Raw genomic sequence first — 22,442 nt, 5'->3', positions numbered from 1 at the left:
ATGAAAATTATGCAACAACAAAACAAATGCTCTCAGAACATCCAGGTTCTTTTCTTACATTCGCTGCATGGATGATGCATCACATTACACTTTTATGTCATATTGCTTTTTTGTCCCAAAAGTGTGGATTTAATTGTTTTATGATTAAATATGTAGACGTAAATGAAGTTAGAGGTGCATGCTTTGCTACTAGGATGAAGTAGCTTAGGAGGTTTTTCTGCTAGGTTGCTATCAGTTGAGGCAATCCATGCTGATGAACACAGCTAGGCTGGGTAGCTTGGCTATATTAGCTTGTTTAGCCAGGTGAAGACTGGTCAATAGCTAACACTAGCAAACAGGATTTTTTATGTCCTCATTGCGTGATAGTATGTGTGCTTTGGTTACTGGTAAGGAGAGGCCCTTTACAACTGTGTCCTAATGTGTCTGACTCCACTTGCCTTATAACCAGTAGAATGATTGCTCACAGGTGCTCTCTCTCAGTAGCTAATGTCCACTGACTGCTGTATGAATTCAAACCCCAGTATACGAGAGATACCCAAGATACAAGTGATGTGACAGTGTATGGTAAGATCACGTTAGGTTTAGGACATGAAAAGGTTAAAAGGTTTGGGTTAAAATAAGTATTTCATATCCATCCACCTGGGGCGTGGACTTTGTCGCTATACAACAACGTCACCTGACCTCCTCCTTTGCTCCTGTCACGATTGCAACAGCCACTCTGTCATCAGAAAGACTGATGCTGTCTCACACAACTACCAGATGTCACTTAACAATGAAATGTAACGAATGTGCTGTAATAAGCTGCTTTCCCAAACGACCTACAGGGTCATTTTTCATAGGAGGCCACTTTCTCAAATTAGGTTGTTTAGCTCTCTCAGCTCTCTACATTCATCCAGGTATGTCCATTGTCTGAACATGTTAGTGTTGTGACTTGAAATGTTGTGATAAAATGTAATAAGGTGATGTAATCAGAGACAATGATATAATGCACTTTACAGTGCTAAATTTGTCATAATGTGAAATGGTGCATTTGGCAAACAAACAAGCTGATGTGTAACAACGTGTTAATGCGTTTCATACTGTGCTGTGTCAGAGATGACCCTGGTGAGCTAACTGTATGGCTGACAAGTATGTATTGTAGAGGCCATTCTGTTCCAGACTATAAATAGCCACATACACAGGCGTCCGGACCATCATTGCTCTGCCCAACACAACTTATGGTCATAGGGTTTCTGAATGTGCCAGTTTGAGTTCCAGTTTCTGGCTGAGCTCAGTTACAGTTACACCAGTGTAGATTAGCCTGAGCAGATGCAATGTAGAAACAAGGCCTGGTTAGATTTATGACAGCACAACTTGATATCAACTATAAGGCCTAATGGTAGGTCAACAGATAATTTAACTTGAATACTAAGCTTCCATTTGTGACAGTCCTCCCCACTCTGTCTCTCTACCTGTTTTGCTCTCTGTAGGTAGTTGGTAGGCAGAGTTGTGAGGCTTGTTTGCTCAAACCTACAGCATCTGTGCTTCCTCTCTCCCCTGGGTTCAGGCCCAATTCCCAGTTCTGTGTGCGGCCTCTCTTTCCTGTTTCCACCCATGAGCCAGGTGGTAACACATAGAATAAATATGTTATATTTAATAAATAAGTACACCAGAAAAAATAAGGGTCAGCCTTTGTAAACAGGTGTCATTCATTTTCAGCATTGTTCTGAGAAACTGTATAATTAAGAGGTTCATGAGGCTGAAATGTCTGCTGGTTTACCATGATTTGTTGTGTCTTCTCAATTCTTTTCATCATTTATAAATTCTTCTCCTGCAGTCTCTAAAGCTGCAGTGACACTGGATGTGATAGATGCCCTAAAACTTGCCAAGATGAAGTAGAGAGGTGTGAAAATGCTCTCAAATAAATTTGAGCCCAACGGGTCCACAACCATGAACTGAATGAAGACAAATTGCTGGTTGTCAGATTTAGCTAAATATTCTGACAACAGTGGGTCATAGAAACTCAAAAAAAAAACCTCCCACATTCCCTTTGTGAGGTGATTCTCATAGTTCCCTCAAAGAAGAGCAACACTAAAAACGATATCTGTGACAGTGGGAGCATAGGCAGCTGTCTAGTTTGGCTGCGTGCCTGGATCAAGTCCTGGCTTGGAAACCTTGGTTCAGGTGAAAAACAAAAGTTGCCAAAATCATCAATTTTCCAGCAATGAGGAAGACAACAGAAGACTTGGCAAACAGTCAATCAACTCTCACCAGCACCATCATTCTGAATTCCAGCCTTAATTCTTCCTGTCACCTCAAAACAATGTACAACACATCCTCTGTCATGCACAATCAGCCTCCTGAATAATAAAGAGTGAGGTTTTTAGCTGTGCTGATTGTTTTCTTGTAATTTTGAAAATGCTTTTTTGGACAAGAATTGACAAAAACAGTCTAACCACAAGATTCCCTCAGTAGCTTTTCTGAAGTTTAATTTCCTCAAACAAATAAGCTGCTCAGATAAAGGCCAAGATACTCTCTTGGTAAACAAAAATTCAATCAAATGTGGACCAGATATATGTACCAGCAAAATAAGATCAAATAAAATACAGAGGAGGATGTGAGTGACATTATAAGGTGTAGAAAAATCCAGCCTATGGTTTTGGCAGACATGGAAGCTGTTCAGTACAAGAAAAATAATGCAGTTCACACTAATGCCACTGTGAGGCAGTGTGCTTAAACCAATAAACAAAATTGAACTAGTGGCAAGAATCGGTCCTTATTTTTGGAGACCATGCTTCAAATTAGCACATACCTCCCTTAATAGCAAAAATAACTAACATCTTAATCAAGCTGCTGAAATGACACATTGACTGCATCAAGACACACTCTGTTAAACTAACAGGCAAAAGCAACTTTCAAGTATTCAGGTCCCTCCCTGTGAGAAATGGTGATATCACTCTCACAAATGTAAATGTCATAGATGTGGGAAAACAGGTGCTGCTGCATCTTTGGAGCAGAGCTATGTAAACCTCAGGCTTCATCTTTTCATTGTGTTACTCAACAGCTGACATCCCACTTTGTGTGACTCTGCTTTTTTTTTTTTTTACAGTGCAAATGCAGCTGTAGATAGCATGAAGAAATACTGTACTTCTCACCTTGTTTTGACCTATCACAGTTCATTTCTGTACCTCAGATGTGGTCCTGCTCTACAGATAACAGCAGACCTGCGCAGTCTGACTCAAAACCTCGAAAAGTTCTGCAAAATCTTTGAGAAAGACTAAACTTGCCTCATAATGCATCTTGGAAAAATATTACCCAATCACATTGAAACACCATAGTGAAGCAAAGAAACCTGCTTTGCTGCCACTACACTTGCTGTAAGACTGAATAGCAGAGATGACAGTGAAGTGCAGCTATCAGGTCCTAAATCCAGCTGAGTGTGCAAAGTTACCAAATGGAAACAACAGCATTATTTTATAATATTCTGATGAGACAATCAGTAGTACAGTAGTATGAGACTTTAAGACTTTTTAAAGCTTTTATCAGTCATAATATATGTGCTGTCTGTATCTGTGTGTTCTTTACGTGTTCTTTATGTGCACAATGAACATAAACATTACTCTTGTGCTCAAAGCAGAGTAATGCAGCCTGGAGAGAAACCTGACACTTCTGAGAAATAAGGCTAGCAAAGGTTACCAAGAGCTATTTAAGGCTTTTGGTATGACTCACATCTCTTTCTAAACCACCAATCATCTGTACAAAAAAGCTAAGCAAACTAAGCATCTTGACGTTTTAAAGTTCTCCTCTGAGTACTTCATAACAGACACATTGTGTATGTTTAAAAAGCTTTTACAGGAACTTGTGCGTGAAGGCCTCATCACTCAGCATCTGTAGAAGAGAATGAGCAAGACATCTAAACTATCTGCAGAGGAGAATGTAAACACTTGGGTGGAGAAGTAAATTGCCAACAATGGAAAAAAACTGAGAAGAAATAGTGATACTTAGGATTCAGTGGAGAAAAAGACGGGAGAAGAATATATGACGTTGTTGGATTTGGAATTGAGACTTCAATTCCCCGGCAGACTGCATTTGGCTTTGGTAGTGTGTGACAATTCCAACATTACTGTGTGAGAACTAAATGTTGAGCTAAATAGGTCAACTCAGCAAGACTCAAGTGCTGACTTTACAGCAGCAACATTAAATAGTCACATTACCAAAAACTGTTTTCTCAGTATTTGACAAAACCCACAAATTTCAAAAGTCAAATTCTATTTCAAGACTTTGTTTTTGCACTGTGTGATTGATACTACACCTATGGGCAATTTAGAGTCACCCATTAACCTGCATGTCTTTGGCCTGTGGGGGGAAGCCAGAGAACCCAGAGAGAACTCACACAGACACAGAGAGAGCATGCAAACTTGCACAGAAAAGGGCTGGGTGAAGTGGGGCTTGAAAGCATAACCTTCTTGTTGTGAGGCAACAGCGCTAACCACTGCCACCTCAAAGTGCTAACCACCCCGTGCCACCACATTAAGAAGTTGCAGCAACAAACTCTTATCTGTTTGTGTATGAGTTTTTTTGTTCAGTCTTGAACACTGTGAGTTGCCAGACCCTGGCATGCTGCTTACTCATGGCTATGAGTCTAGCCATATTGCCACACTCAGATCAGAGTGATAAAGGTGGGAGTGAAATGTTATTAAAACCAACCACAAGGATAAAACTACGAAGAAAGGGTCGCGGAACAGGTTTGGAAGGCTAGAGATTTTGTGGAAGATGGCAGCTCATGGAATTTAAACCACTTTCAATAAGAATATAGCATTTTAAAGTTTCATTTCAAACAGAACAAAGAACACAAGTGTTTGTTGAAATCTTTCTCCTGTTACTTGTGTCTGTAAATCTTACTGTAGTCTCAGCAGCTTGCTCAGAGCAGTAGTCTCAACCCTCTCAACTTGAGCTGTGCTTAACTGCCAGTAGATGAGCTCTGATGAACACAGTAGCTTTTCTTCGAGTATCAGACACAGCTGCTGTTGCTTTTGGAAAAAAACGATTACTGGGTGATATATCAAACTGGCAACATAATTAAGAGGTGATTCTTCACTTGCACCAGTTATATTTGCAACTTAATATGTGTTCATATCACTGACACAAAGAGTTGTATTTGCAAATTATTTCTTTTTGACTGATAAAGAAAACTTGGCTCCAAATCTTAAGTATTATCTATAGTACCTGCCACATATTAATGACCAAATAAGCAACAATTAATGGTTTAGGTGTTTATTTTTAATTACGGTTTTAATGCCTGATAACATGACAAAGGATCAGGGCAGAATTTGTTCTTGTGTCTTTGCAAAATATGTAGGTTACTCGCAGTTCTAGTTTTGTGCTGGAGAGCTAACCGCTAGTCAGTCAGAACAGCTCTGTAGGCTTCTTTCTATTTCCTCCGTGGTTGGCTGTATCCCCCTCTCTCTGACATTTTGAACAGTTAGCAACTGTCAGGGCAATAAACATATTTGCACCACTGACTCCTGTCTCATATGGTACAACACAGCAAATAAAGCCACATAATGCACCATCACTGGTAGTAATATCAAAATAAAATCCAAAATTAATACTAATGAAATCCATTTAACTCGTTCTATGGGAGCTGTACACTGTTTTTTGTAACAGACTGCTGTTTATTTGAAGTGGCAACATGGCTAGTACTAGGCTTGACTAACTTGGAACGATGTGTGAACACTCCCAAGTCAGAATAAGGGGAGTTTTCTCTGTAGTTCCCATGACAGTGCATAAATAAATACAGCATCTGTGTGTTTCCTCAAAGGTCAGTAGTCATGATAGCATATTATTGATCAACAAAGCAAATGTACAGGCAAGTTCACCAAAGATGATTGCAGCAATTCCACTGAAATTAATTGAACTGATGTGATATTTTTGCCATTTTAAATGCTGGTGTGACCAGACATTAACAAAACCTAAATTATTCTGCTTCTTCAGGACAAAGTGGGTGCGATTTGACAGCCCCACAACCTGTCATCAGATCAGATTCAAATGTTGTTAAGTACTGATTTGTTCACAGAGGTATGAAACATCACTTTTTTCCAACTGAGCCCCACCCACTTCAAACTAGAAGAAGAAAAGCACAGAGGGAAAAGGAAATACTGAAATCTACAACATGAAACAACCAAAACTCTTCTTACATTGGAGGAAAATTGTGTATTTATTTAGGTTCCCATTACTTACAGTAAAAAGCTGATAGAGTTGCCCTTTAAAGCCCCTATGTATGTATTTATGTGTCTTTGTGGAAAAACAAGACAAGTTTCAGTTCTTCATTCTCAATGTCACATCCGATCACATATTTAAATTTTTATACATGGTGGCTTTAAGTATCAAATTGAATGGCATATGAGGGTTTGTCGAATCATGTGCATTCACTGACCTTTTCCCTGCGCCTAAGCTATAGAGATAAACAGTGACAGAAAACCTGAAGACAGACGCAAACACCTGACACTCCCACTGGTGCTTACACAGGTGTAGCGTTCTCATGCCAGATCATCTAGTTTGCTCACACATGCACAGACCGGAACGTCCCCTAAAGTTAATAATTTACAGGAACTTAATAAGCCTTCTTGAGTCTATCTGAGTGGTGCGCTGTTTTCTGTAACTAAACTGCTTGTAGCAGGGAAGAGGAAGGGTTGTTAACAAACACCCCATGTGTGTAAGCTGATAGCTGCAAGTTGAATAGATTTTCTCATAATTCATGATTATGACACAAACTGACTGTCATACATTCCCAAGGAGAACATTGATGAACACGTTTGATGTGTGTACTTTGCTGTGTACTTCAATCAGCACTTCAGCACATTGGAGACATTCCATCAGTCCTTAGCTTCACAACCTATTAATCATGTTTTCTTTTCCTGTTGTGCTTTTCAGCGTCTAAAAATACTTTGTGCACCACTGACTTTTTTTCCAACCCACAGTGTGGACTACCACTAACTGGTGAACCATGTTGTGCAGTGATGATTGCTCAGCCCTTACCATCGGCCATTATTCTGACTGAGTGTAACCTGACTTCCAATGTGCTATGTGTGCTGCTAATTAATGAAGTGTGACTTCAAAAGGAAGAGTCTCATCTTTCCGTTTACCAGCACTGGCAACCTCACCATACAGAGGGAAGATAAACTGTAATTCACAGCTGATTGGGTCGAAACACTCAATGCCACGCTGAGATTGACGCACTCTCCCATTGTTGAACATTTTCTTCCTTCCTGACTTCCTGTTTGCTTGCTAATATGTAATGCTAAAGTGAAAACTCAGAAAATAAGCTCACATTTTATTTATGTTAACAATGTTATTAGTGAAGGGAAGCGGTTAGAATATCAATATTATCTCTGAGTCCTTCCATTTCCTCCTGCACGTGCATCACATGCACCAATCACACTCGAAACTCCAAATATAACTGTTATCAGTGCAAATAAGTGAAAATGAGGAAGTATACAGCACAAACTGCGACTGTAGCTTTTCTGGCATATTCCTCATTCCCACTCTCATGAATACACAAACTAGTGGATGTGTCACCTGTATTTATCAGCTGTGCATCTGTGCAATGCAAGCAAATTGTGACATAAGCTATTAAAATAAATTTGCATGTTGTGCAATAATTTTCTTGTCTATTAACAGAATGAGGCCGTTAACTGCACACAGCCACTTATGTCATCTCATGTGTGATGTAATGAAAACTGAAGTCACTGTTTACTTATTATTTAACTTTGATGTTTGAGCTTGACTTTGCAGGATGTTCGTAGAGAGTTTATTTTCTCATGCTCCTGCTGAAGGGGGAAGGTTTCTCTGTGCTCATCGTAAATCAGAATTTATATTCGCACCAGCACAATTATAGAAACCAATCATGATCAGATATGAAAAAAGTGTGACATGGAAACCTGCAACCCCCAGCCGTATACGATAAGAAAAGACTTTTGAAACACAATTGCATTTTGGATGAAGAAGTACTCTAGGTTTCATTCAATAATTTTTAACTGGGTCTTTTATAAGTATGAAAACCTAGAGGTGACACAGTATGGGGTCTTAGGAAAAAAGAGTATGTATAGATGACATGTGAATACAGATATGTGACTTGGTTATCTGCATTGTCGTGGCAACAGCTACAGTTGTGCCCACGCCCATTTCCTGCAACCAAGTCATTCACAGCCGAGTCAAGCAGCCAGCTCTGAGAAGTACAAAAACACAACAAAGGAAAGAGTACAATTTTCTGTCTGCACTGAGTTTGACACAAATATACCATAGGCCATCATAATTTTATATGATCATATTTACTGAATTGTTCAAAGGAGATGGATATGTTGTAAGCTCTCTTTAAAATCTTTCCATACACATCAGTAGAATTGGAAATGGATTGTCAGATTGGGGCATGTTCAGTGTTAAATGTAACCACTCATTACATTCTGGTTACCCGTCATTTAAAGTCATTCACCGAAATTACCAATACACACATATTTTCTTAACACCTGTAAATTAGAAAATAAATTTTACTCAGCGTTAGAGCCTGTTTCTCCTTTTAAAACTAATTCCAACAAAAACTGCTCACAGTGAAAGTGTCTGGATTATCATGAGTATAGTGAGGGACATTATTTCTGGAAAGGCAATCTTTTAGTATTTTGGGTAAAGGGGTCGTTTAAGGTCACATGTTTATGGTAGAAAAAGCCCCAAAATGATCAAAGCCTTTGAAACTGGTTGAAGTGAAACTGAAAGTCAATGAGAAAGAATCCAGTTCTATTAAGCACATTAAGCACATTTTCACATTAAAGATCATCTGCCTGAAAAATAACTTAATTGATCAACCAACTAATAAAACTGTTGCATAGTAATTTTAATCAACTAATGGTATCAGTTCTTTAGCAGCCTGTACTGTGACTGTGGTCAACCCTTGTGACATGTTGGGGATGCCACTAATTGGAATAACTTCTGTTTTTCTGCCAGCTTCTCCTCAAGGCACTGAATGAGAATGGGGTCCACTTTGGGGTCGAACTTATTGGCGAACCAGTGACCATAGTTGAGTAACCAACGCAGTTCTGCTGCACCGAAAATACAAACGCTGCGAACGTGTTGTCCTGAGCAGGGTGGGTAAAGGTTCTCCTCCAGGTATTGCCACTTCACCAGCCTGGTCTTACTCATCAGGTCAGTGATATCAGGCTGAGACCTGGGAACCTCCCCAGGTACACCTGGCAGTCTCACAAGTGTTGCCCAGAAGTGCTCATCTGGGGAATAGGTATCCTCTGACCAGGCTAGAAAATCTTTCACCACTACTGAGGAGTTCAAGTGCACAACAAAGTCCCGTGACAAGACAAAATAGGCATTGCCAGAGAACATCTCAATATTATGAGGTGGTGGGGTCTTTGCCTGCTGTGTTTTTACCGGCAGCTTTTGATATTCAAAGTTGGCATCTCTCAGCTCATGGTGAAAGGCGTACCTCTGCTTCTTGTGGTCACTGGGTCGGCTTGTCTCCAGCATATTAGCACCTTTTAACTTCTTCACTTCTGACACCAGCTCGATATTGGACTTGAGCGGAAAGTCTTGACCACAGAGATTGATGACATACCTCCACCTGACTTCCGACTCCAAAAGGTTAGACAGACAGTTGAGATCAGCTTTTAATCGACTGATGCTCGCATAATAGACAGACTCTCGCTTGGAGGCGATGAAGACGTTGGGCAAACAGCGGGCCAAACCCTCAATGGCTAAAATGAACTGAGCTGAAGACTTCTGGTCATAGTGAATGCAGTAGATGTTGCTTGGTGAGTACAGTGCTCTGACAAGTCTCTCTACCATCCATGCAGATTTATGCACAACCAGAGAATAAGCAAGAGGGAAGTCTCTCTCCTCCTCCGAGACACACACGTCATCATAACCTCTGGATTTGATGAATAATGGGCAGTTTGAGGTGAGATTAATAAGGCTTTCATCTTTATCCTCCACAACTTGTTTCCTTCGGATGATCAGAGATTTACCCACCTCCACCGGGTCCATGTCATATATAGCTGGGCAGTTAATGTTGTACTTGTGAAATGTCTGAATGTCATCTAAAACTGCTATAGTAGTTAATGACTCAGTAACGTCGTTGTACTTGATACAGCCCAACAGCACGAGACATAAAACCAGCACTGTCAGGAGTGAAGTTTTGAAATTCCTTCCCCTTAGTCTCCCAAATAAACATCTTGTATTCATTCTGTGGCAAAGGGAGAAAACATAAAATGAAGGTACAGAAACCAAAGCTCACATTCACAGTAACATAACAGGTTAAAAACTGACATGACACCCGGAAACTAAGTGTGGATATGATTATTACATTGACATACCTGGGTCCATACGCAGTTGCCGGTCTGCCAAACGCTTAGTAAGCTGTTTCATCAAGTCGCACTCTAAAAAGTTATATATATATATATATATAAAAAAACGAGTATACATTTAGACTTTGAACTGCTTCTGTGGTCCTTGCCTACACACACAGTAAAGGGGATGTAATAATTAACAACTTACCGATAACAGAAGAAACTATAACTGTAGATATTTTTCCTCCGTGCCATTCCACTTTTACGCACGGCTGCTGCGACATCTATCGTCACTTAAAACACCATCGCTTCAACCTCGTTCTTGATTTCATTTGCCAAGTGTCAGCATGTTAGTCCAGAGCGTAAGGAGGTCAAGAAGAAGGCTCCAACACGCTTTAAACGTCCTCTGTTGTGTCTGAGTTTCTTGATGTGGTGGAGAAGGGAAAAAAAACCCGGAAAGGAGGGAGGAGCTCAGGGAAGCCTCGGCCTGCACTGATAAATGATATAACAATTAAGAAAAAATATTGTTGTTGATCAAATGTCTCTATTACATGTAGCATGCTGGAAAAGTAAATAAAGAGCGCGGATGAAGGAGGGGAGCTGTGCGCAAATGACAGACATCCCTGAGCAGAAGTCCTTAATAGCGGACCTGCAGCTGATTTAAGAGAATGAATGAAAACCCCGTGGCTTGAGTCATCTGAACACACTGCGGGAAAAGAGAGAGTTCCAAAAAACTGTCACACTCAAACGGAAACTCGACAATTAAATAACGGATTTTATCGTCTTGAAGTGCAACATTATTATTATTATTATTATTATTATTATTATTATTATTATTTAAAAAGAATGAAAATATGTGAGTCAGTGAGGTTCAGGCCTCAGCAGAGGAAAACGTCGAGGAAAAAGTGAGTAAAGCCTCTTGATTGTGTCATTTAAACAAGTCCACACACAGTACCAGCAGGAGTGGCGAAAGGGTTCCTCTAAACCGCTCCAAACAGGCTCTGCTGGCTCGACGCTGTCGACTCAGTGAGGTGATCGCGCATGAAGATTATCGTCAACAGAGTTTATCCTTTCATAATAAGTTTTGAAATTTTATCTTTCTGGAGTGTTTGAAGAGTTTGAAAAGCGTCTCTTCAGAGAAGTTTGAACAAATCTCTGAGGGACTGTGGAAACTGTGGTCTGGTCTAAATTTGTACAAATTCCCTTTGGAGTTTGGCACAAGAAAGAAATTTAGATTTAAGCGTTCTTACCAAGCAGTTAAAGTTACAATAACACAAAATAAGGACAAAGAACTTTTTTTTTAAAATACTGCCAGCAGAGGTGTGGTGGTGCGTAAAAGCCCTGCCCCTCTAAACGGAGGGGGGACTTACCGTTATACTGTACCTAACTAAAAATAGCCACAGATACAAGCCGTCGTGTGTCAGTCTCCCATGTACAGTAATCTGTGGCATTTACTGCGAGAAGAAGACTTTTATTCCCTGACTTTAGCCTTCAGGGCAGTGCCTCTCCACAGGCAACGTTTAGTTCCCCGTTAAATCTTCACTAAATCTGCGGGTGTAGTGGGAAACAACCTGGCTGCTGACGATTCACAACCCGTGATCCACAGACGTTTTGAAGCCTGTCAGGAGAAGCAGTTCCAGGAGAGGAAGACAGCAGGAACACAACGTCACAGGGGAGACGATATCGCGGCACCAAAGGAGGAGTGTGTTGATCAGCGCAGGAGGAAATAGGCCTCTGTTTAATTCTGATGCACAATTGCAAATAATTACTTTATAAGTTGCACTTCAAGTAGCCTATCAAAAGTAAAAGTAGGACTGCTCATAATTCAGTTAAGTGTAGCCACTGTAGCTGTTACAGGCTGCTATTATATTGTTGCATGATTATTACTGATTCATGAATGTGTAAGCAGCCTCGTACTGCTGCTGTGTGCTCCGGATCACTATGTGGCTGCATGTTATGTACAGTGAAGAGAGGGTGACGACGTCATGCTGAGAGTATCCAGATGTTCTGCTTTTCTCCTTTTTTGGGGATTGTAATGTAACTCCCTGGGCCCGCAGATCGCATAATGTGAACACCTTGTGGCCACTTTGGTTAATTTCAGCCCAGTTTCATCGTCTTTAAGAAAATCATGACTATATGCCTGATTCTTCATTTGGAGATATTCTTTCCTGGGTTCCAAGGTTGTAAGGTTTCCTGTGTGTGTACTCATTCCCACGGTGCTTATTCTGGCCAGAGTGCTTTCCCCTCCAGGGGCAAAATAAAGTTTGCAGGGATCAAAATGACTCATGAGGGTCATGAGGGAAGATGCCCTTTACAAGAGTTTACATTTAGTTTTATAATAACAATAAGTTGTGGTCTGTTATGATTTCATTAACAACTAAATGTGTTGATTTAAGTATACTTCTTGTGTCTTACCCCAGTTTACGTTACTGTTGTGCAGTAAGGTAATATTGTCAATAAAGTCTTTTCTAAGTCTTGTCTAACATTTAAGAATGAGATGTAACTTCAGGTAATGTCCAGTTTTGACTCACTTAGTATGCATGAAATCCTGAACAATTTAAGTGCAAAGTATGTTTCATGCAAAAATCCACAGAAGCTGTTTTGTGTACTGTACAGTGTAAGATACAGCACTGTGGAGCCTGTGTTATTGATTAATGTGATTACAGTGAGGATTCAAATGTCCACATGCCACACAGAGCACAAAGTAACTTACTGACTTTCTGTGAAACAGAAAAAATCAAATCAAATCCATCCAGCAGCAAGGCTACATGATATTTATGAGATAGAATGAGAGCCTCTTTAATCTGTCTTCTATCCATTAATACCCAGTTTTTTTTTAAGGGAAATTGATCATAGCCTTAAACACAGATGAATGATGGTCAGATGGGATTACGATGGCATTATTCATAAATGCCATTGTGAGTTAGTGGTGCTCTTTCATTTCTTTCATTTTACTTGCATAAATGTTACTTAGTGGTCTTATGCTTAAATTGACAGTTAAGCATAAGACCTGTTTAACCTGTTAGGAGGCCCATCAGACCAAAACATTTCCTGCTGGGCTGTCTGTGTGTTGTGAACACCCTGTCTCCTCCAAGTTCCAAGTCATGCACAGCCTGGGTGCCAGCTTTTCTGGGTCCCTTAACAAAACTTTATGTAGGACTATGGAGCACATGAGCGCAGTGTAAATGAAAAATAATTATGGTTGTAAAACCAGATTTTGACATAATTTAGTGGTACGCATTTTAAATATTTGTAACAAATGTGGATTTACAGTTTTGAATTACCAAGAAGGTCCCATGTTATGTTTAACATTTATATGAACATTTGTTTGTTTTGTTTTGTTTTATGTCTTTTCATGAATAGTGCTAAGTATGTATTTGCCAAGGGGACAGTAACATACAGTACTGTGCAAATGTTTTTAGGTGCTTTAGATGTTTACATACTCATCTATCACACAGCACCATCAAGGAAGTGTCTGCTCAGTCCGAAATTCATTCTGGAGTGGGCGACAACGAGCTCAAACATACAGCCATAATCAGAACGGCTATTATGGAGTCCGCCTGGGACTGCATGAAGAGACAGTAGACTGAGATGGCCTAAATCCGCAGAAGAACTGCAGCAAGTTCTCCAAGATGCTTGGAACAAGCAAAGGTGGGATCAAATATTGATTTGATCTCTGTCTTACTGCACTTTCTGAGGTTAACTGGTGAATAAAAACTATTCATGCCATCCTCACTTCACTGTTACTTTATCTTAGCTTACATTCCAGGTTATTATGATTCATTATGAGTGAATATGGCTTTCATATGGCAGAAAACCTGCACCTCCTAGTGGTCAAACAGCTTTTATATCACTCTAATTTCTAACATATAATAATGGCATAATATATTATTATTTGTATATTGTATCAACAAATACATACGATACAATTAATAAAGTAAGTGAAAGTCTGAAAAGAACTTAAAAGAAAAAAACAAACAGAAGTTGTGTTAGTTTTTAATACCATTTTCTCTGTGATCTCCACAGCCTTCACCTCTGTGTCAACTCCACCGCTGCCCCCGACGTATGACGTAAACATGACGTTAGGGCTTCCGTAACGCCATATTGGTTTCGTTACATCAGGACGAAGTAGCCAGCTAGCAAAGGGATTTGTGGAAGAGGCGTTGAAATCATGGAAAGGAGTCTCTGACCACGGTGAAACATACATTTGGAAGTACGGGAAGTTAGGAGTTTGTGTTTTTAGACATTAACGACTAAAGTGTCGTAACGCTTGGGGGCGAACTGACCTTGGCGACGGACTGTGTCGTTTAGTCCGGCTGTGACAGCTAATGTAGCTAATGCTAATCAACGCTAACCGTGACTGTGTGGTCAGTATACAGCAGTGAGCTACGCGTCTCACATATTGTCTTAAACGTAGATATTACTTGTCTTTATAACTACCACAGAGAACACTAGAATCAGTCTAAAAATATGAATTAAAAGCTCGTCTTTCACGATAGTTAGCCGTTAAGTGGAGGCATAGCTGTCATACAAACGGGCTGTGGGTTTTGGTTTGATTATCATCTAAAATACATCAGCTTCATTTTCTGTCCCCATCTTCTCTCTCACTCTTGAAATGAAATGACGGGGTGATGTTCTTATTGTTCTCTAACACAGGTGAGGCATCCTGAGACCATGTTGGCACATCTGTTCAGGCTCCATGGCCTGCTGGTGGCTTCTCACCCATGGGAGGTAATAGTGGGCACCCTCGCTCTCACCATCTGCCTCGTGTCCATGAATAGTCTGGCAGCAAGCAGTCAGATGTGCAGCTGGAATGACTGCCCCAAAGTCGAGGAGGTGAGTCATGGTGTGAGAGGATGCAAGTGTGGGTGTGGCAGGTTATCTCACTTACAGCCAAGAAAACAGGTTACACACAACTCTCCTGTGCCTGTTTCCTTCTAGAAAATCCACAGCAGTGACATAATCATCCTAACAGTCACTCGCTGCATGGCCATCGTTTACATCTATTTCCAGTTCAAGAATCTTCGACAACTGGGATCCAAGTATATACTGGGTTAGTATGATGAGACGGTGTAGAAGCTGCAGCATGCTCAGTATTTAACTGTAATGGCACTGCCTCATATTACCCAGTATTGCTATGAAAATGCAGTACTGTTTATATTTAAACTTCCACCTTTCTTTCTGTTTTTTTTCTCTTCTTACAGGTATTGCAGGTTTATTTACAGTATTCTCCAGCTTTGTTTTCAGTACAGTGGTCATCCATTTCTTTGGGAAAGAGCTGACAGGCCTTAAGTAAGTGTTTCATATGCAGTAACATGTTGTTCTGCTGCCAGAATATGTATAATAGCAAGAATTCATATCCTAGTTCCATGTTTTGATTTGGGTGTTTATAATTTAGGATTGCAAGTGAGAAGGTTAAAGGGAAGTTTAGAGGGAAAAATGAATCACTGTCTTTGTTCAAAGAGCCTGAAATTAATGTCACCTTCTTCGTTACTTGCCATTCAAAAATAGAAGTTCCTTTTTTTTCTCTATGCGCCCTAATCAGTGGGCAGACATTACTGACTAGTTGTAAGAAATGTTCAATGCAAAGCATTTTAACTCCAATGCCTGACTACCACCCTAACAATATTACATTAGTTTTATACTAACAGTATACTGGTGAGATCAAACTGTGAAATAAAAATCCCTGGTTTTAAGTCAGGGCTCAGTAAAGTCATGTAGTGTGGCCTCCAGCCATTTGAATGATTTGCAGCTGGATTAAGAATTACAGACTCAGGTTGAGGGCACATTATGTACAGTATGAACATCCAAGAGCCATAATAAGACACATGATGCTAGATCAAGAGCTGTGCAGCCCTTTCATAATAGTGATTTTTAATTCTAATCTTTTCTGCCACTTATAAACTTCAGTGTCACCTGATAAGTTTCCTGCAATGTAGACAGGGCTGCAGTGAAGTAGTAACACTGTTTCCTGGTTATCATTTGACCATTTCCCTCCTAGTGAAGCCCTGCCATTCTTCCTCTTGCTCATCGACCTGTCCAAAGCCTGTGCATTGGCCAAATTTGCCCTCAGCTCAAACTCTCAGGTAATATCAAACTTTATTGTATTTGTATATGTGTGAACTGTAACTGAACAAAGATCCATTTATATTAATGGCAAAAGCAGATAGTTTCACTGACTAGTGCTATGGCCTGTGTCTTCTGTATAGGAGGAGGTGAGGGAGAATATTTCTCACGGCATGGCCATCCTGGGCCCCACCTTCACCCTGGATGCTCTGGTGGAGTGTCTGGTCATTGGGATTGGCACCATGTCAGGTAAGGAGCATTTCTTTACCTCTGAAACAGTGACATATATTAAATATCTATATTAAATATTCTGTAAGGATGGTAAAGTGAGTGGAAATTTAACTCACTGCTGTTCTCTGTTGTTTTACAGGAGTGCCTCAATTAGAGATCATGTGTTGTTTTGGCTGTATGTCTGTCCTGGCCAATTACTTTGTATTTATGACCTTCTTCCCTGCATGTGTCTCACTGGTCCTGGAGGTGAGAATGATTGTTGACATTTTGGAGAGTCTGACCAAAAATTGAAGCGTCACTGCATCTGGAAATTATCATCTATGAATGCTTTTGTGTGTTTTTGTGTACAGCTGTCTAGGGAAAGTCGTGAGGGTCGTCCAATCTGGCAGCTGAGCCACTTTGCCCGTGTGCTGGCTGAAGAAGAGGACAACAAGCCCAATCCTGTGACCCAGAGGGTTAAAATCATCATGGTGAGAAACTCTCTCTCTCACTCTCTCCTCTAACTCTCTAGATATATATATATATATATATATATATATATACACCCATGGATGTTAACAGTAAATTATTAGATATAATAAATTGTAAAAAAAAATATTATTACAATAAAAGGAATATTTTATGATGTCTCTCTCAGTCCCTGGGTCTAGCCTTGGTTCATGCCCATACTCGACTAGCAGCTGAGAATCCAGGTCAGAATCGAACAGTGGAGGGGCCCGTAGCTAAGGGACTGGAGGCAGGTGGTACCATGTGGCCTCTGAAGCTCACCAGGTAAAACTATTAAAGAGGAAATATGGCTCATTCTGTTACTAGATTTGACATATTGATTCTGATGCTGTAACACAGTCACGCACAACTTCCTCTCTCTTTTACCTCCTACCAGTATGGACATGGAGCAGGTGATAACCCTCGGTCTTGCCCTGCTCCTGGCGGTGAAGTACGTCTTCTTTGAGCAAACAGAGACAGAGTCTTCCCTGTCTCTCAAGAGTCCTATTATCAGCTCCCCTCCAACCCAGAATTGCAGGGTGGCAGGGGACTGCTGCAGGAGGGACCTCCCAGCCCAGAGACTCCAGAAGACTGGGAACGGTATCTCAGCAACTAGCCCTACCTTTGCAGCTGTCTCTGACAATATACTTTCTTCTGAGGCTGACAGAGCAGTTAGAGAGAAGGGTGAGACTATAATCAGCCCTGCTGGCTTTAATAATTTGTTTCCTCACCGATGTAATTGCTTTGTTGCTTATCACGGCCTGTGTGTCTCTCCTGATTCCCCTGCAACAGAATTGAGTCAGGCTCCAGCAGTCTCAGTGGAAAACAGCCCCCATGTTTCACAGCTGGGGGACTCTCCTTCGCCAACACCTTCTGTTCCTCAGAGTGGCTCTAATTCAGAGCCCCGCACACTGGAGGAATGTATGGCCATCCTCTCAGACCCTCAGGTAAGCTGCCAGTGCAGATAGAAATCCTTGATTGACACCAGTGTATAGACAGGTTATATGTGTTTGAAGTTTAATAAATCAGTGGTTTGTCCATGATGCGTTCCAGAGAGGTCCCCGTTTTCTCAGTGATGCAGAGGTTATAAACCTGATAACCTCACGTAACATCCTGAACTATAAACTGGAAGCGGTTCTTGAGACTCCAGAGAGGGGCGTGGCTATCAGGAGGGACATGTTATCACCCAAACTGCCTGTTCCATCTGCCCTGGCTTGTCTGCCTTATAAGGACTACGACTATTCTAAGGTATTGGCAACATGCATATTTGTATGGCAGATTAATTTTCTCTAATTTTATTGGCAAATGAAATGTTGCTGTGTTCATGTTGTAGTTGTAGCATGGCTTTTATTCAGCCCATATTTATGTCCTTGTCGTGTAGGTGATGGGCACTTGCTGTGAGAATGTAATCGGATACATGCCGGTACCTGTGGGAGTGGCTGGTCCTCTTCTGTTGGATGAGAAGCAGTTTTACATTCCTATGGCGACCACAGAGGGCTGCCTGGTCGCCAGCACTAACAGAGGATGCAGGGCACTTTCTGTAAGCTCTAGCTGTGGTCCACTGTTTGTATTTCTGTATGTATGTGTGTGTGTGTATGTGTGCTGTGCTGACTCTGTCATCCTTCCTGTCCAGCTGAGCGGGGGTTGCCGCAGCGGGATCCTAGCTGACAGTATGACCAGGGGTCCTGTGGTGAGGCTGCCCTCAGTGTGCCGGGCTGCAGAGGTCAAAGTCTGGCTCGAGACCTCGGAGGGTTTCAGCCTGATCAAAGAGGTCTTCGACCAGACTAGCAGGTCAGAGGAAATGCTGTGACTCGCTGAAGACAGTTACTGAATGAATACAGAATCACATATATGAAATTTTGATGTAGTACACATAGTTCATACGTGAATATTTGCTCTCTCTAGGTTTGCTCGTCTGGAGAAGCTGTTGGTGGGCTTAGCTGGGAGGAACCTGTACATTCGCTTCCAGTCTCAGACAGGAGACGCCATGGGCATGAACATGCTCTCCAAGGTATGATGGTATCTTGTGTAGCAGCCAGTTTCAAAGCAACTTTTGCTCCTGTCTCTGGTCAGTGTACTCTGTTGTCTAAACAATGTGTTCTTGTATCTCCGTAAATACTGAACAGTGTGTGTGCTGTGTTTTCCCAGGGGACTGAGCAGGCTCTGCACAGACTCCAGCAGCAGTTTCCAGACATGGAGGTGCTGTCGGTCAGTGGCAACTACTGCACCGACAAAAAGTCTGCTGCCATCAACTGGATTCTGGGCCGGGGGAAGTCTGCTGTCTGTGAGGCCACCATCCCTGCCAAGGTGGTCAGGGAGGTAAGCACTTTACAACTAAACTCGTTCTCTGCAACTCAGGTTGTAACAGTGTAAAATGTGTGCTCAGCTAAAACAACCAGACGTGGTAGTTTGCTGCCATCTACTGCTGTTTGTAGAACTATACATTTCTTACTAACAAACCATTTTAATGCGTCTCTAGGTGCTGAAGAGCAGTACAGCTGCTCTGGTGGAACTGAATATCAACAAGAACTTGGTGGGCTCAGCCATGGCAGGCAGTATAGGGGGCTTTAATGCTCATGCTGCCAACATTGTGGCAGCCATATACATCGCCTGTGGACAGGTAATCCATCACTCATATCTTTTTAGCCTTAAATTTCATATACACACATTCATGGGTAGCTGCAAAGGGTGCAACGTACAGTATTGGAAGTCACTGAAAGTCACAGAATTACTGTAAATGAAATCAGATACTCAAAAGAATGGTTTATGTACTACAAAAAGTACTACATTCCAAAATGTGCCACAGAATAAAAAAAATTATCAGAACCATAAATGGATTTCTTGAAAATTAGAGAGAGTTTGGAAGCAACTCAAGCTCATGTATCAGTCTGTTATTGGCTAAAAAGGAGTCTATGATACTCTGACTCTCAACAGTCAGACTGATTCAGCTTGGAATCAGAGACTCTCTCTAAAATATGAAGAGTTTAGTGGCATGAGGTCATAGTGATAAAAACAAAGTTGGTGAAATTTAAAAGAAAAGTAACAGAAAATCTTATTGTCGGGAAATATTTGGATATTTGTGGGAGCGTGACACTACAGAAAATGATTATATTGGTGATGGACATCAGCAGAGACTAAAGCATTCCTCAGTACATTGCCACTCTTGGTGAGTAATATTGCTGTATTGTATTTCAGGATCCTGCTCAGACAGTGGGGAGCTCCAACTGCATCACTCAGATGGAACCTGCTGGTCCAAATGGAGAAGACCTGTACATCAGCTGCACCATGCCCTCCATAGAGCTCGGTACTGTGGGAGGAGGCACCAACCTGCAGCCGCAGCAGGCCTGTCTGCAGGTAATGTCATCCATACTTTAAAAAAAAAAAAAAATCTTTTATTTATTTTTCAGTCCTTGTGTTCAAGTCATTCACAAAACAGATTTCTTTAAAGATATTGTAAGTAGCAAAACACTGGAATTGGAATCTACTAAAATATTTGAACCTGGATCCTAATTGTCAATTCACAAAACAAGTATGCATATGTAAGTAAATCTTTAATTGAAATTCCTACCACTCAGATTTCATTTTTTTATGTCACTGATTTACAGACATGTAGCAGCAAGATGCTGCAAATAAAGAGCTAGATGAGGGGTAGGGCTGAGGAGTCTGCAGTCACTGTGATGAATCTGAGTTTTTAAGGCAGCTGGTAAATAAGGAAACATATAAATCTGACTGGACTTAATAGAGTCTGAGTGCGATTTAGAAGAGAGTGAACCTATACAGCCAGGAACACACATTAGAACTATCTATGGTTATCCAGGTCCCATATGTTTTTCTAATACAAAACCTTGGCAGTAAATAGCTGTATTCATTTCTGTCTATCTTTAGATGCTTGGTGTCCAAGGCACCAGTCCCAACCAGCCTGGTGAGAATGCCCGTCAGCTGGCCCGTATAGTTTGTGCCACCGTCCTGGCAGGAGAGCTCTCTCTCATGGCTGCTCTAGCTGCTGGACACCTCGTCAAAAGCCACATGACTCACAACAGGTCAGACATTTTACTCCTCTGCTCTGTGGTCTGTAAATGTTGTCGTTTCCCCTGCGAGTGCTGACTTTGTTCTTTCCGTTCTTAGATCTAAAACAAATTTGTGTGAAACACCCTCGTAAAAGTCTGAGACGGCTGCGTGATGTGAAATGTTGAAGGTCCATCTCAGCCAGAGTGAACCAGCCCTCCGGACACCGTCACTTCACCGTGACAACTAAAAGGGTCTCCTAGTGACGTGGTTCTGAAGGGAGTGCTGTGGAAATCCAGATGCTAAAGGGTAACAGGCTAATAGCCAGATCCAACACATGCTGAAGACCTCGGCCAATGTGTGCTTGCTTTGAGTGTCACCTGACTGATTGCTAAAAGACTTTCTGGATTGAGTTGTTCTGTTGCGTTTACTTATTCGTGCCATTTGTCTGCATCTTAACGTTGCAGTAGTGTGTGAGAAAACCTTCATTGTTGTCAGCACTGATCTTGGGACAACTGGGAGTCTGGATTGGCAAAATCCACCTTGCTGCGCAAAGTCTTGAACAAGTACCCCGTGCCTCCCTAGACTAGTAAGGCCAAAAGCCAGAAGTTTTTTCTGCCATACTTGGAAAGACACAACTTCTACATAAATTCCAGTATGGTTTTCCATCTAAAACGCATGAGGGAAGATTGTCAAACAGCTCTAACACCTGTTTAACTGAAAAATGGATCTTTGCACTTGGCAAAAGCTTGCTCGAGACAATACTGTTACTGTGACAAGTGACGCGTTGAGTTCAAAATGCCAACTTTCTGCTTGAATGTATGTTGTATTATATCAGTGTTAGGATATCACTTGCACAACGCTTCCTGAATTAAGGTGCTACTGTATACTGTGTATACTGTAGAATGACTGTGGCTGTCTGACCTCTCGGTTCCGAGGTTAAAAAGCATCTGCCGTTAAAGGGTTTTATGGTTTTTTCAGACTTTGTTTAACCACTAAGACAAACAGGAAAACCAAAGCCATGCAAATGAATTTAATAAACTTTTATGGTACACCATTATATATGTGGAGCTGTTGATTTGTTGGCAGGGTGGAAGTAAGAGGATGGGTTTAAAGCAACAAGTACTGCAGGGTCTTGTAACGTCATTTTTGGAAAGCTCTGAAGTGGCCTTACATACAGTATGTCTTCGAGAAATTGAGCCTTAGCATGTTCTAGTTAGTTAGAATATTCAATTCTAAGATATTAATGTCAAAAGATTGTATAAAAGATTGTTTTATTTAAAAAATAAATCACATTATGTTCCCTTAGTGATGTCTCATTGGTTTTTG

The 22,442-nt window shown here is 41.1% G+C and overlaps 2 protein-coding genes across 8 annotated transcripts in view; one reads left to right on the top strand and one right to left on the bottom strand.

Moving 5' to 3' along the window:
* Window positions 1–5,237: 5,237 nt before the first annotated feature.
* LOC108873859 (beta-1,3-galactosyl-O-glycosyl-glycoprotein beta-1,6-N-acetylglucosaminyltransferase 4) lies at window positions 5,238–13,077 on the bottom strand. Of its 3 annotated transcripts, none has more exons than XM_018662203.2 (4): window positions 11,696–13,077; window positions 10,534–10,817; window positions 10,353–10,415; window positions 5,238–10,222 (listed from the first exon to the last, which is right to left on the bottom strand). In XM_018662203.2, exon 4 carries the CDS (start codon window positions 10,219–10,221, stop codon window positions 8,917–8,919), a length of 1,305 nt encoding a protein of 434 aa, XP_018517719.1. In that variant the 5' UTR covers window position 10,222; window positions 10,353–10,415; window positions 10,534–10,817; window positions 11,696–13,077; the 3' UTR covers window positions 5,238–8,916. The 3 variants fall into 3 exon arrangements, with proteins under 3 accessions (XP_018517719.1, XP_018517734.1, XP_018517725.1); XM_018662218.2 differs by having other exon boundaries at window positions 10,534–10,812; XM_018662209.2 differs by having other exon boundaries at window positions 10,534–13,077.
* A 1,321-nt stretch (window positions 13,078–14,398) lies between these two features.
* The window catches only part of LOC108873800 (3-hydroxy-3-methylglutaryl-coenzyme A reductase), a 336,264-nt gene continuing 328,220 nt past the window's right edge, over window positions 14,399–22,442 (top strand). For 2 of the 5 annotated variants that reach the window (XM_051073078.1, XM_051073077.1), the window contains exons 1-20: window positions 14,562–14,692; window positions 14,982–15,161; window positions 15,267–15,378; window positions 15,530–15,617; window positions 16,327–16,411; window positions 16,535–16,640; window positions 16,762–16,868; window positions 16,973–17,092; window positions 17,260–17,393; window positions 17,506–17,792; window positions 17,901–18,055; window positions 18,162–18,356; window positions 18,490–18,648; window positions 18,742–18,899; window positions 19,014–19,119; window positions 19,257–19,427; window positions 19,588–19,728; window positions 20,304–20,462; window positions 20,994–21,148; window positions 21,234–21,311. In XM_051073078.1, coding sequence (XP_050929035.1) covers window positions 14,663–14,692; window positions 14,982–15,161; window positions 15,267–15,378; window positions 15,530–15,617; window positions 16,327–16,411; window positions 16,535–16,640; window positions 16,762–16,868; window positions 16,973–17,092; window positions 17,260–17,393; window positions 17,506–17,792; window positions 17,901–18,055; window positions 18,162–18,356; window positions 18,490–18,648; window positions 18,742–18,899; window positions 19,014–19,119; window positions 19,257–19,427; window positions 19,588–19,728; window positions 20,304–20,462; window positions 20,994–21,148; window positions 21,234–21,267 — 2,682 coding nt within the window. In that variant the 5' untranslated portion in view covers window positions 14,562–14,662 and the 3' untranslated portion in view covers window positions 21,268–21,311. Of the gene's footprint in view, window positions 14,539–14,561; window positions 14,693–14,981; window positions 15,162–15,266; window positions 15,379–15,529; window positions 15,618–16,326; window positions 16,412–16,534; window positions 16,641–16,761; window positions 16,869–16,972; window positions 17,093–17,259; window positions 17,394–17,505; window positions 17,793–17,900; window positions 18,056–18,161; window positions 18,357–18,489; window positions 18,649–18,741; window positions 18,900–19,013; window positions 19,120–19,256; window positions 19,428–19,587; window positions 19,729–20,303; window positions 20,463–20,993; window positions 21,149–21,233; window positions 22,422–22,442 lie in introns of those variants that run through there. The other 3 variants (XM_018662126.2, XM_018662131.1, XM_018662123.2) reach the window with 3 other exon arrangements.

Source organism: Lates calcarifer, linkage group LG9 (genome assembly GCF_001640805.2).
Source record: "Lates calcarifer isolate ASB-BC8 linkage group LG9, TLL_Latcal_v3, whole genome shotgun sequence".
NCBI classification, from domain to species: Eukaryota; Metazoa; Chordata; class Actinopteri; family Centropomidae; genus Lates; species Lates calcarifer.
The sequence above is the reverse complement of the archived record's forward strand: the minus strand, read 5'-3'. Positions and strand labels throughout refer to the sequence as shown.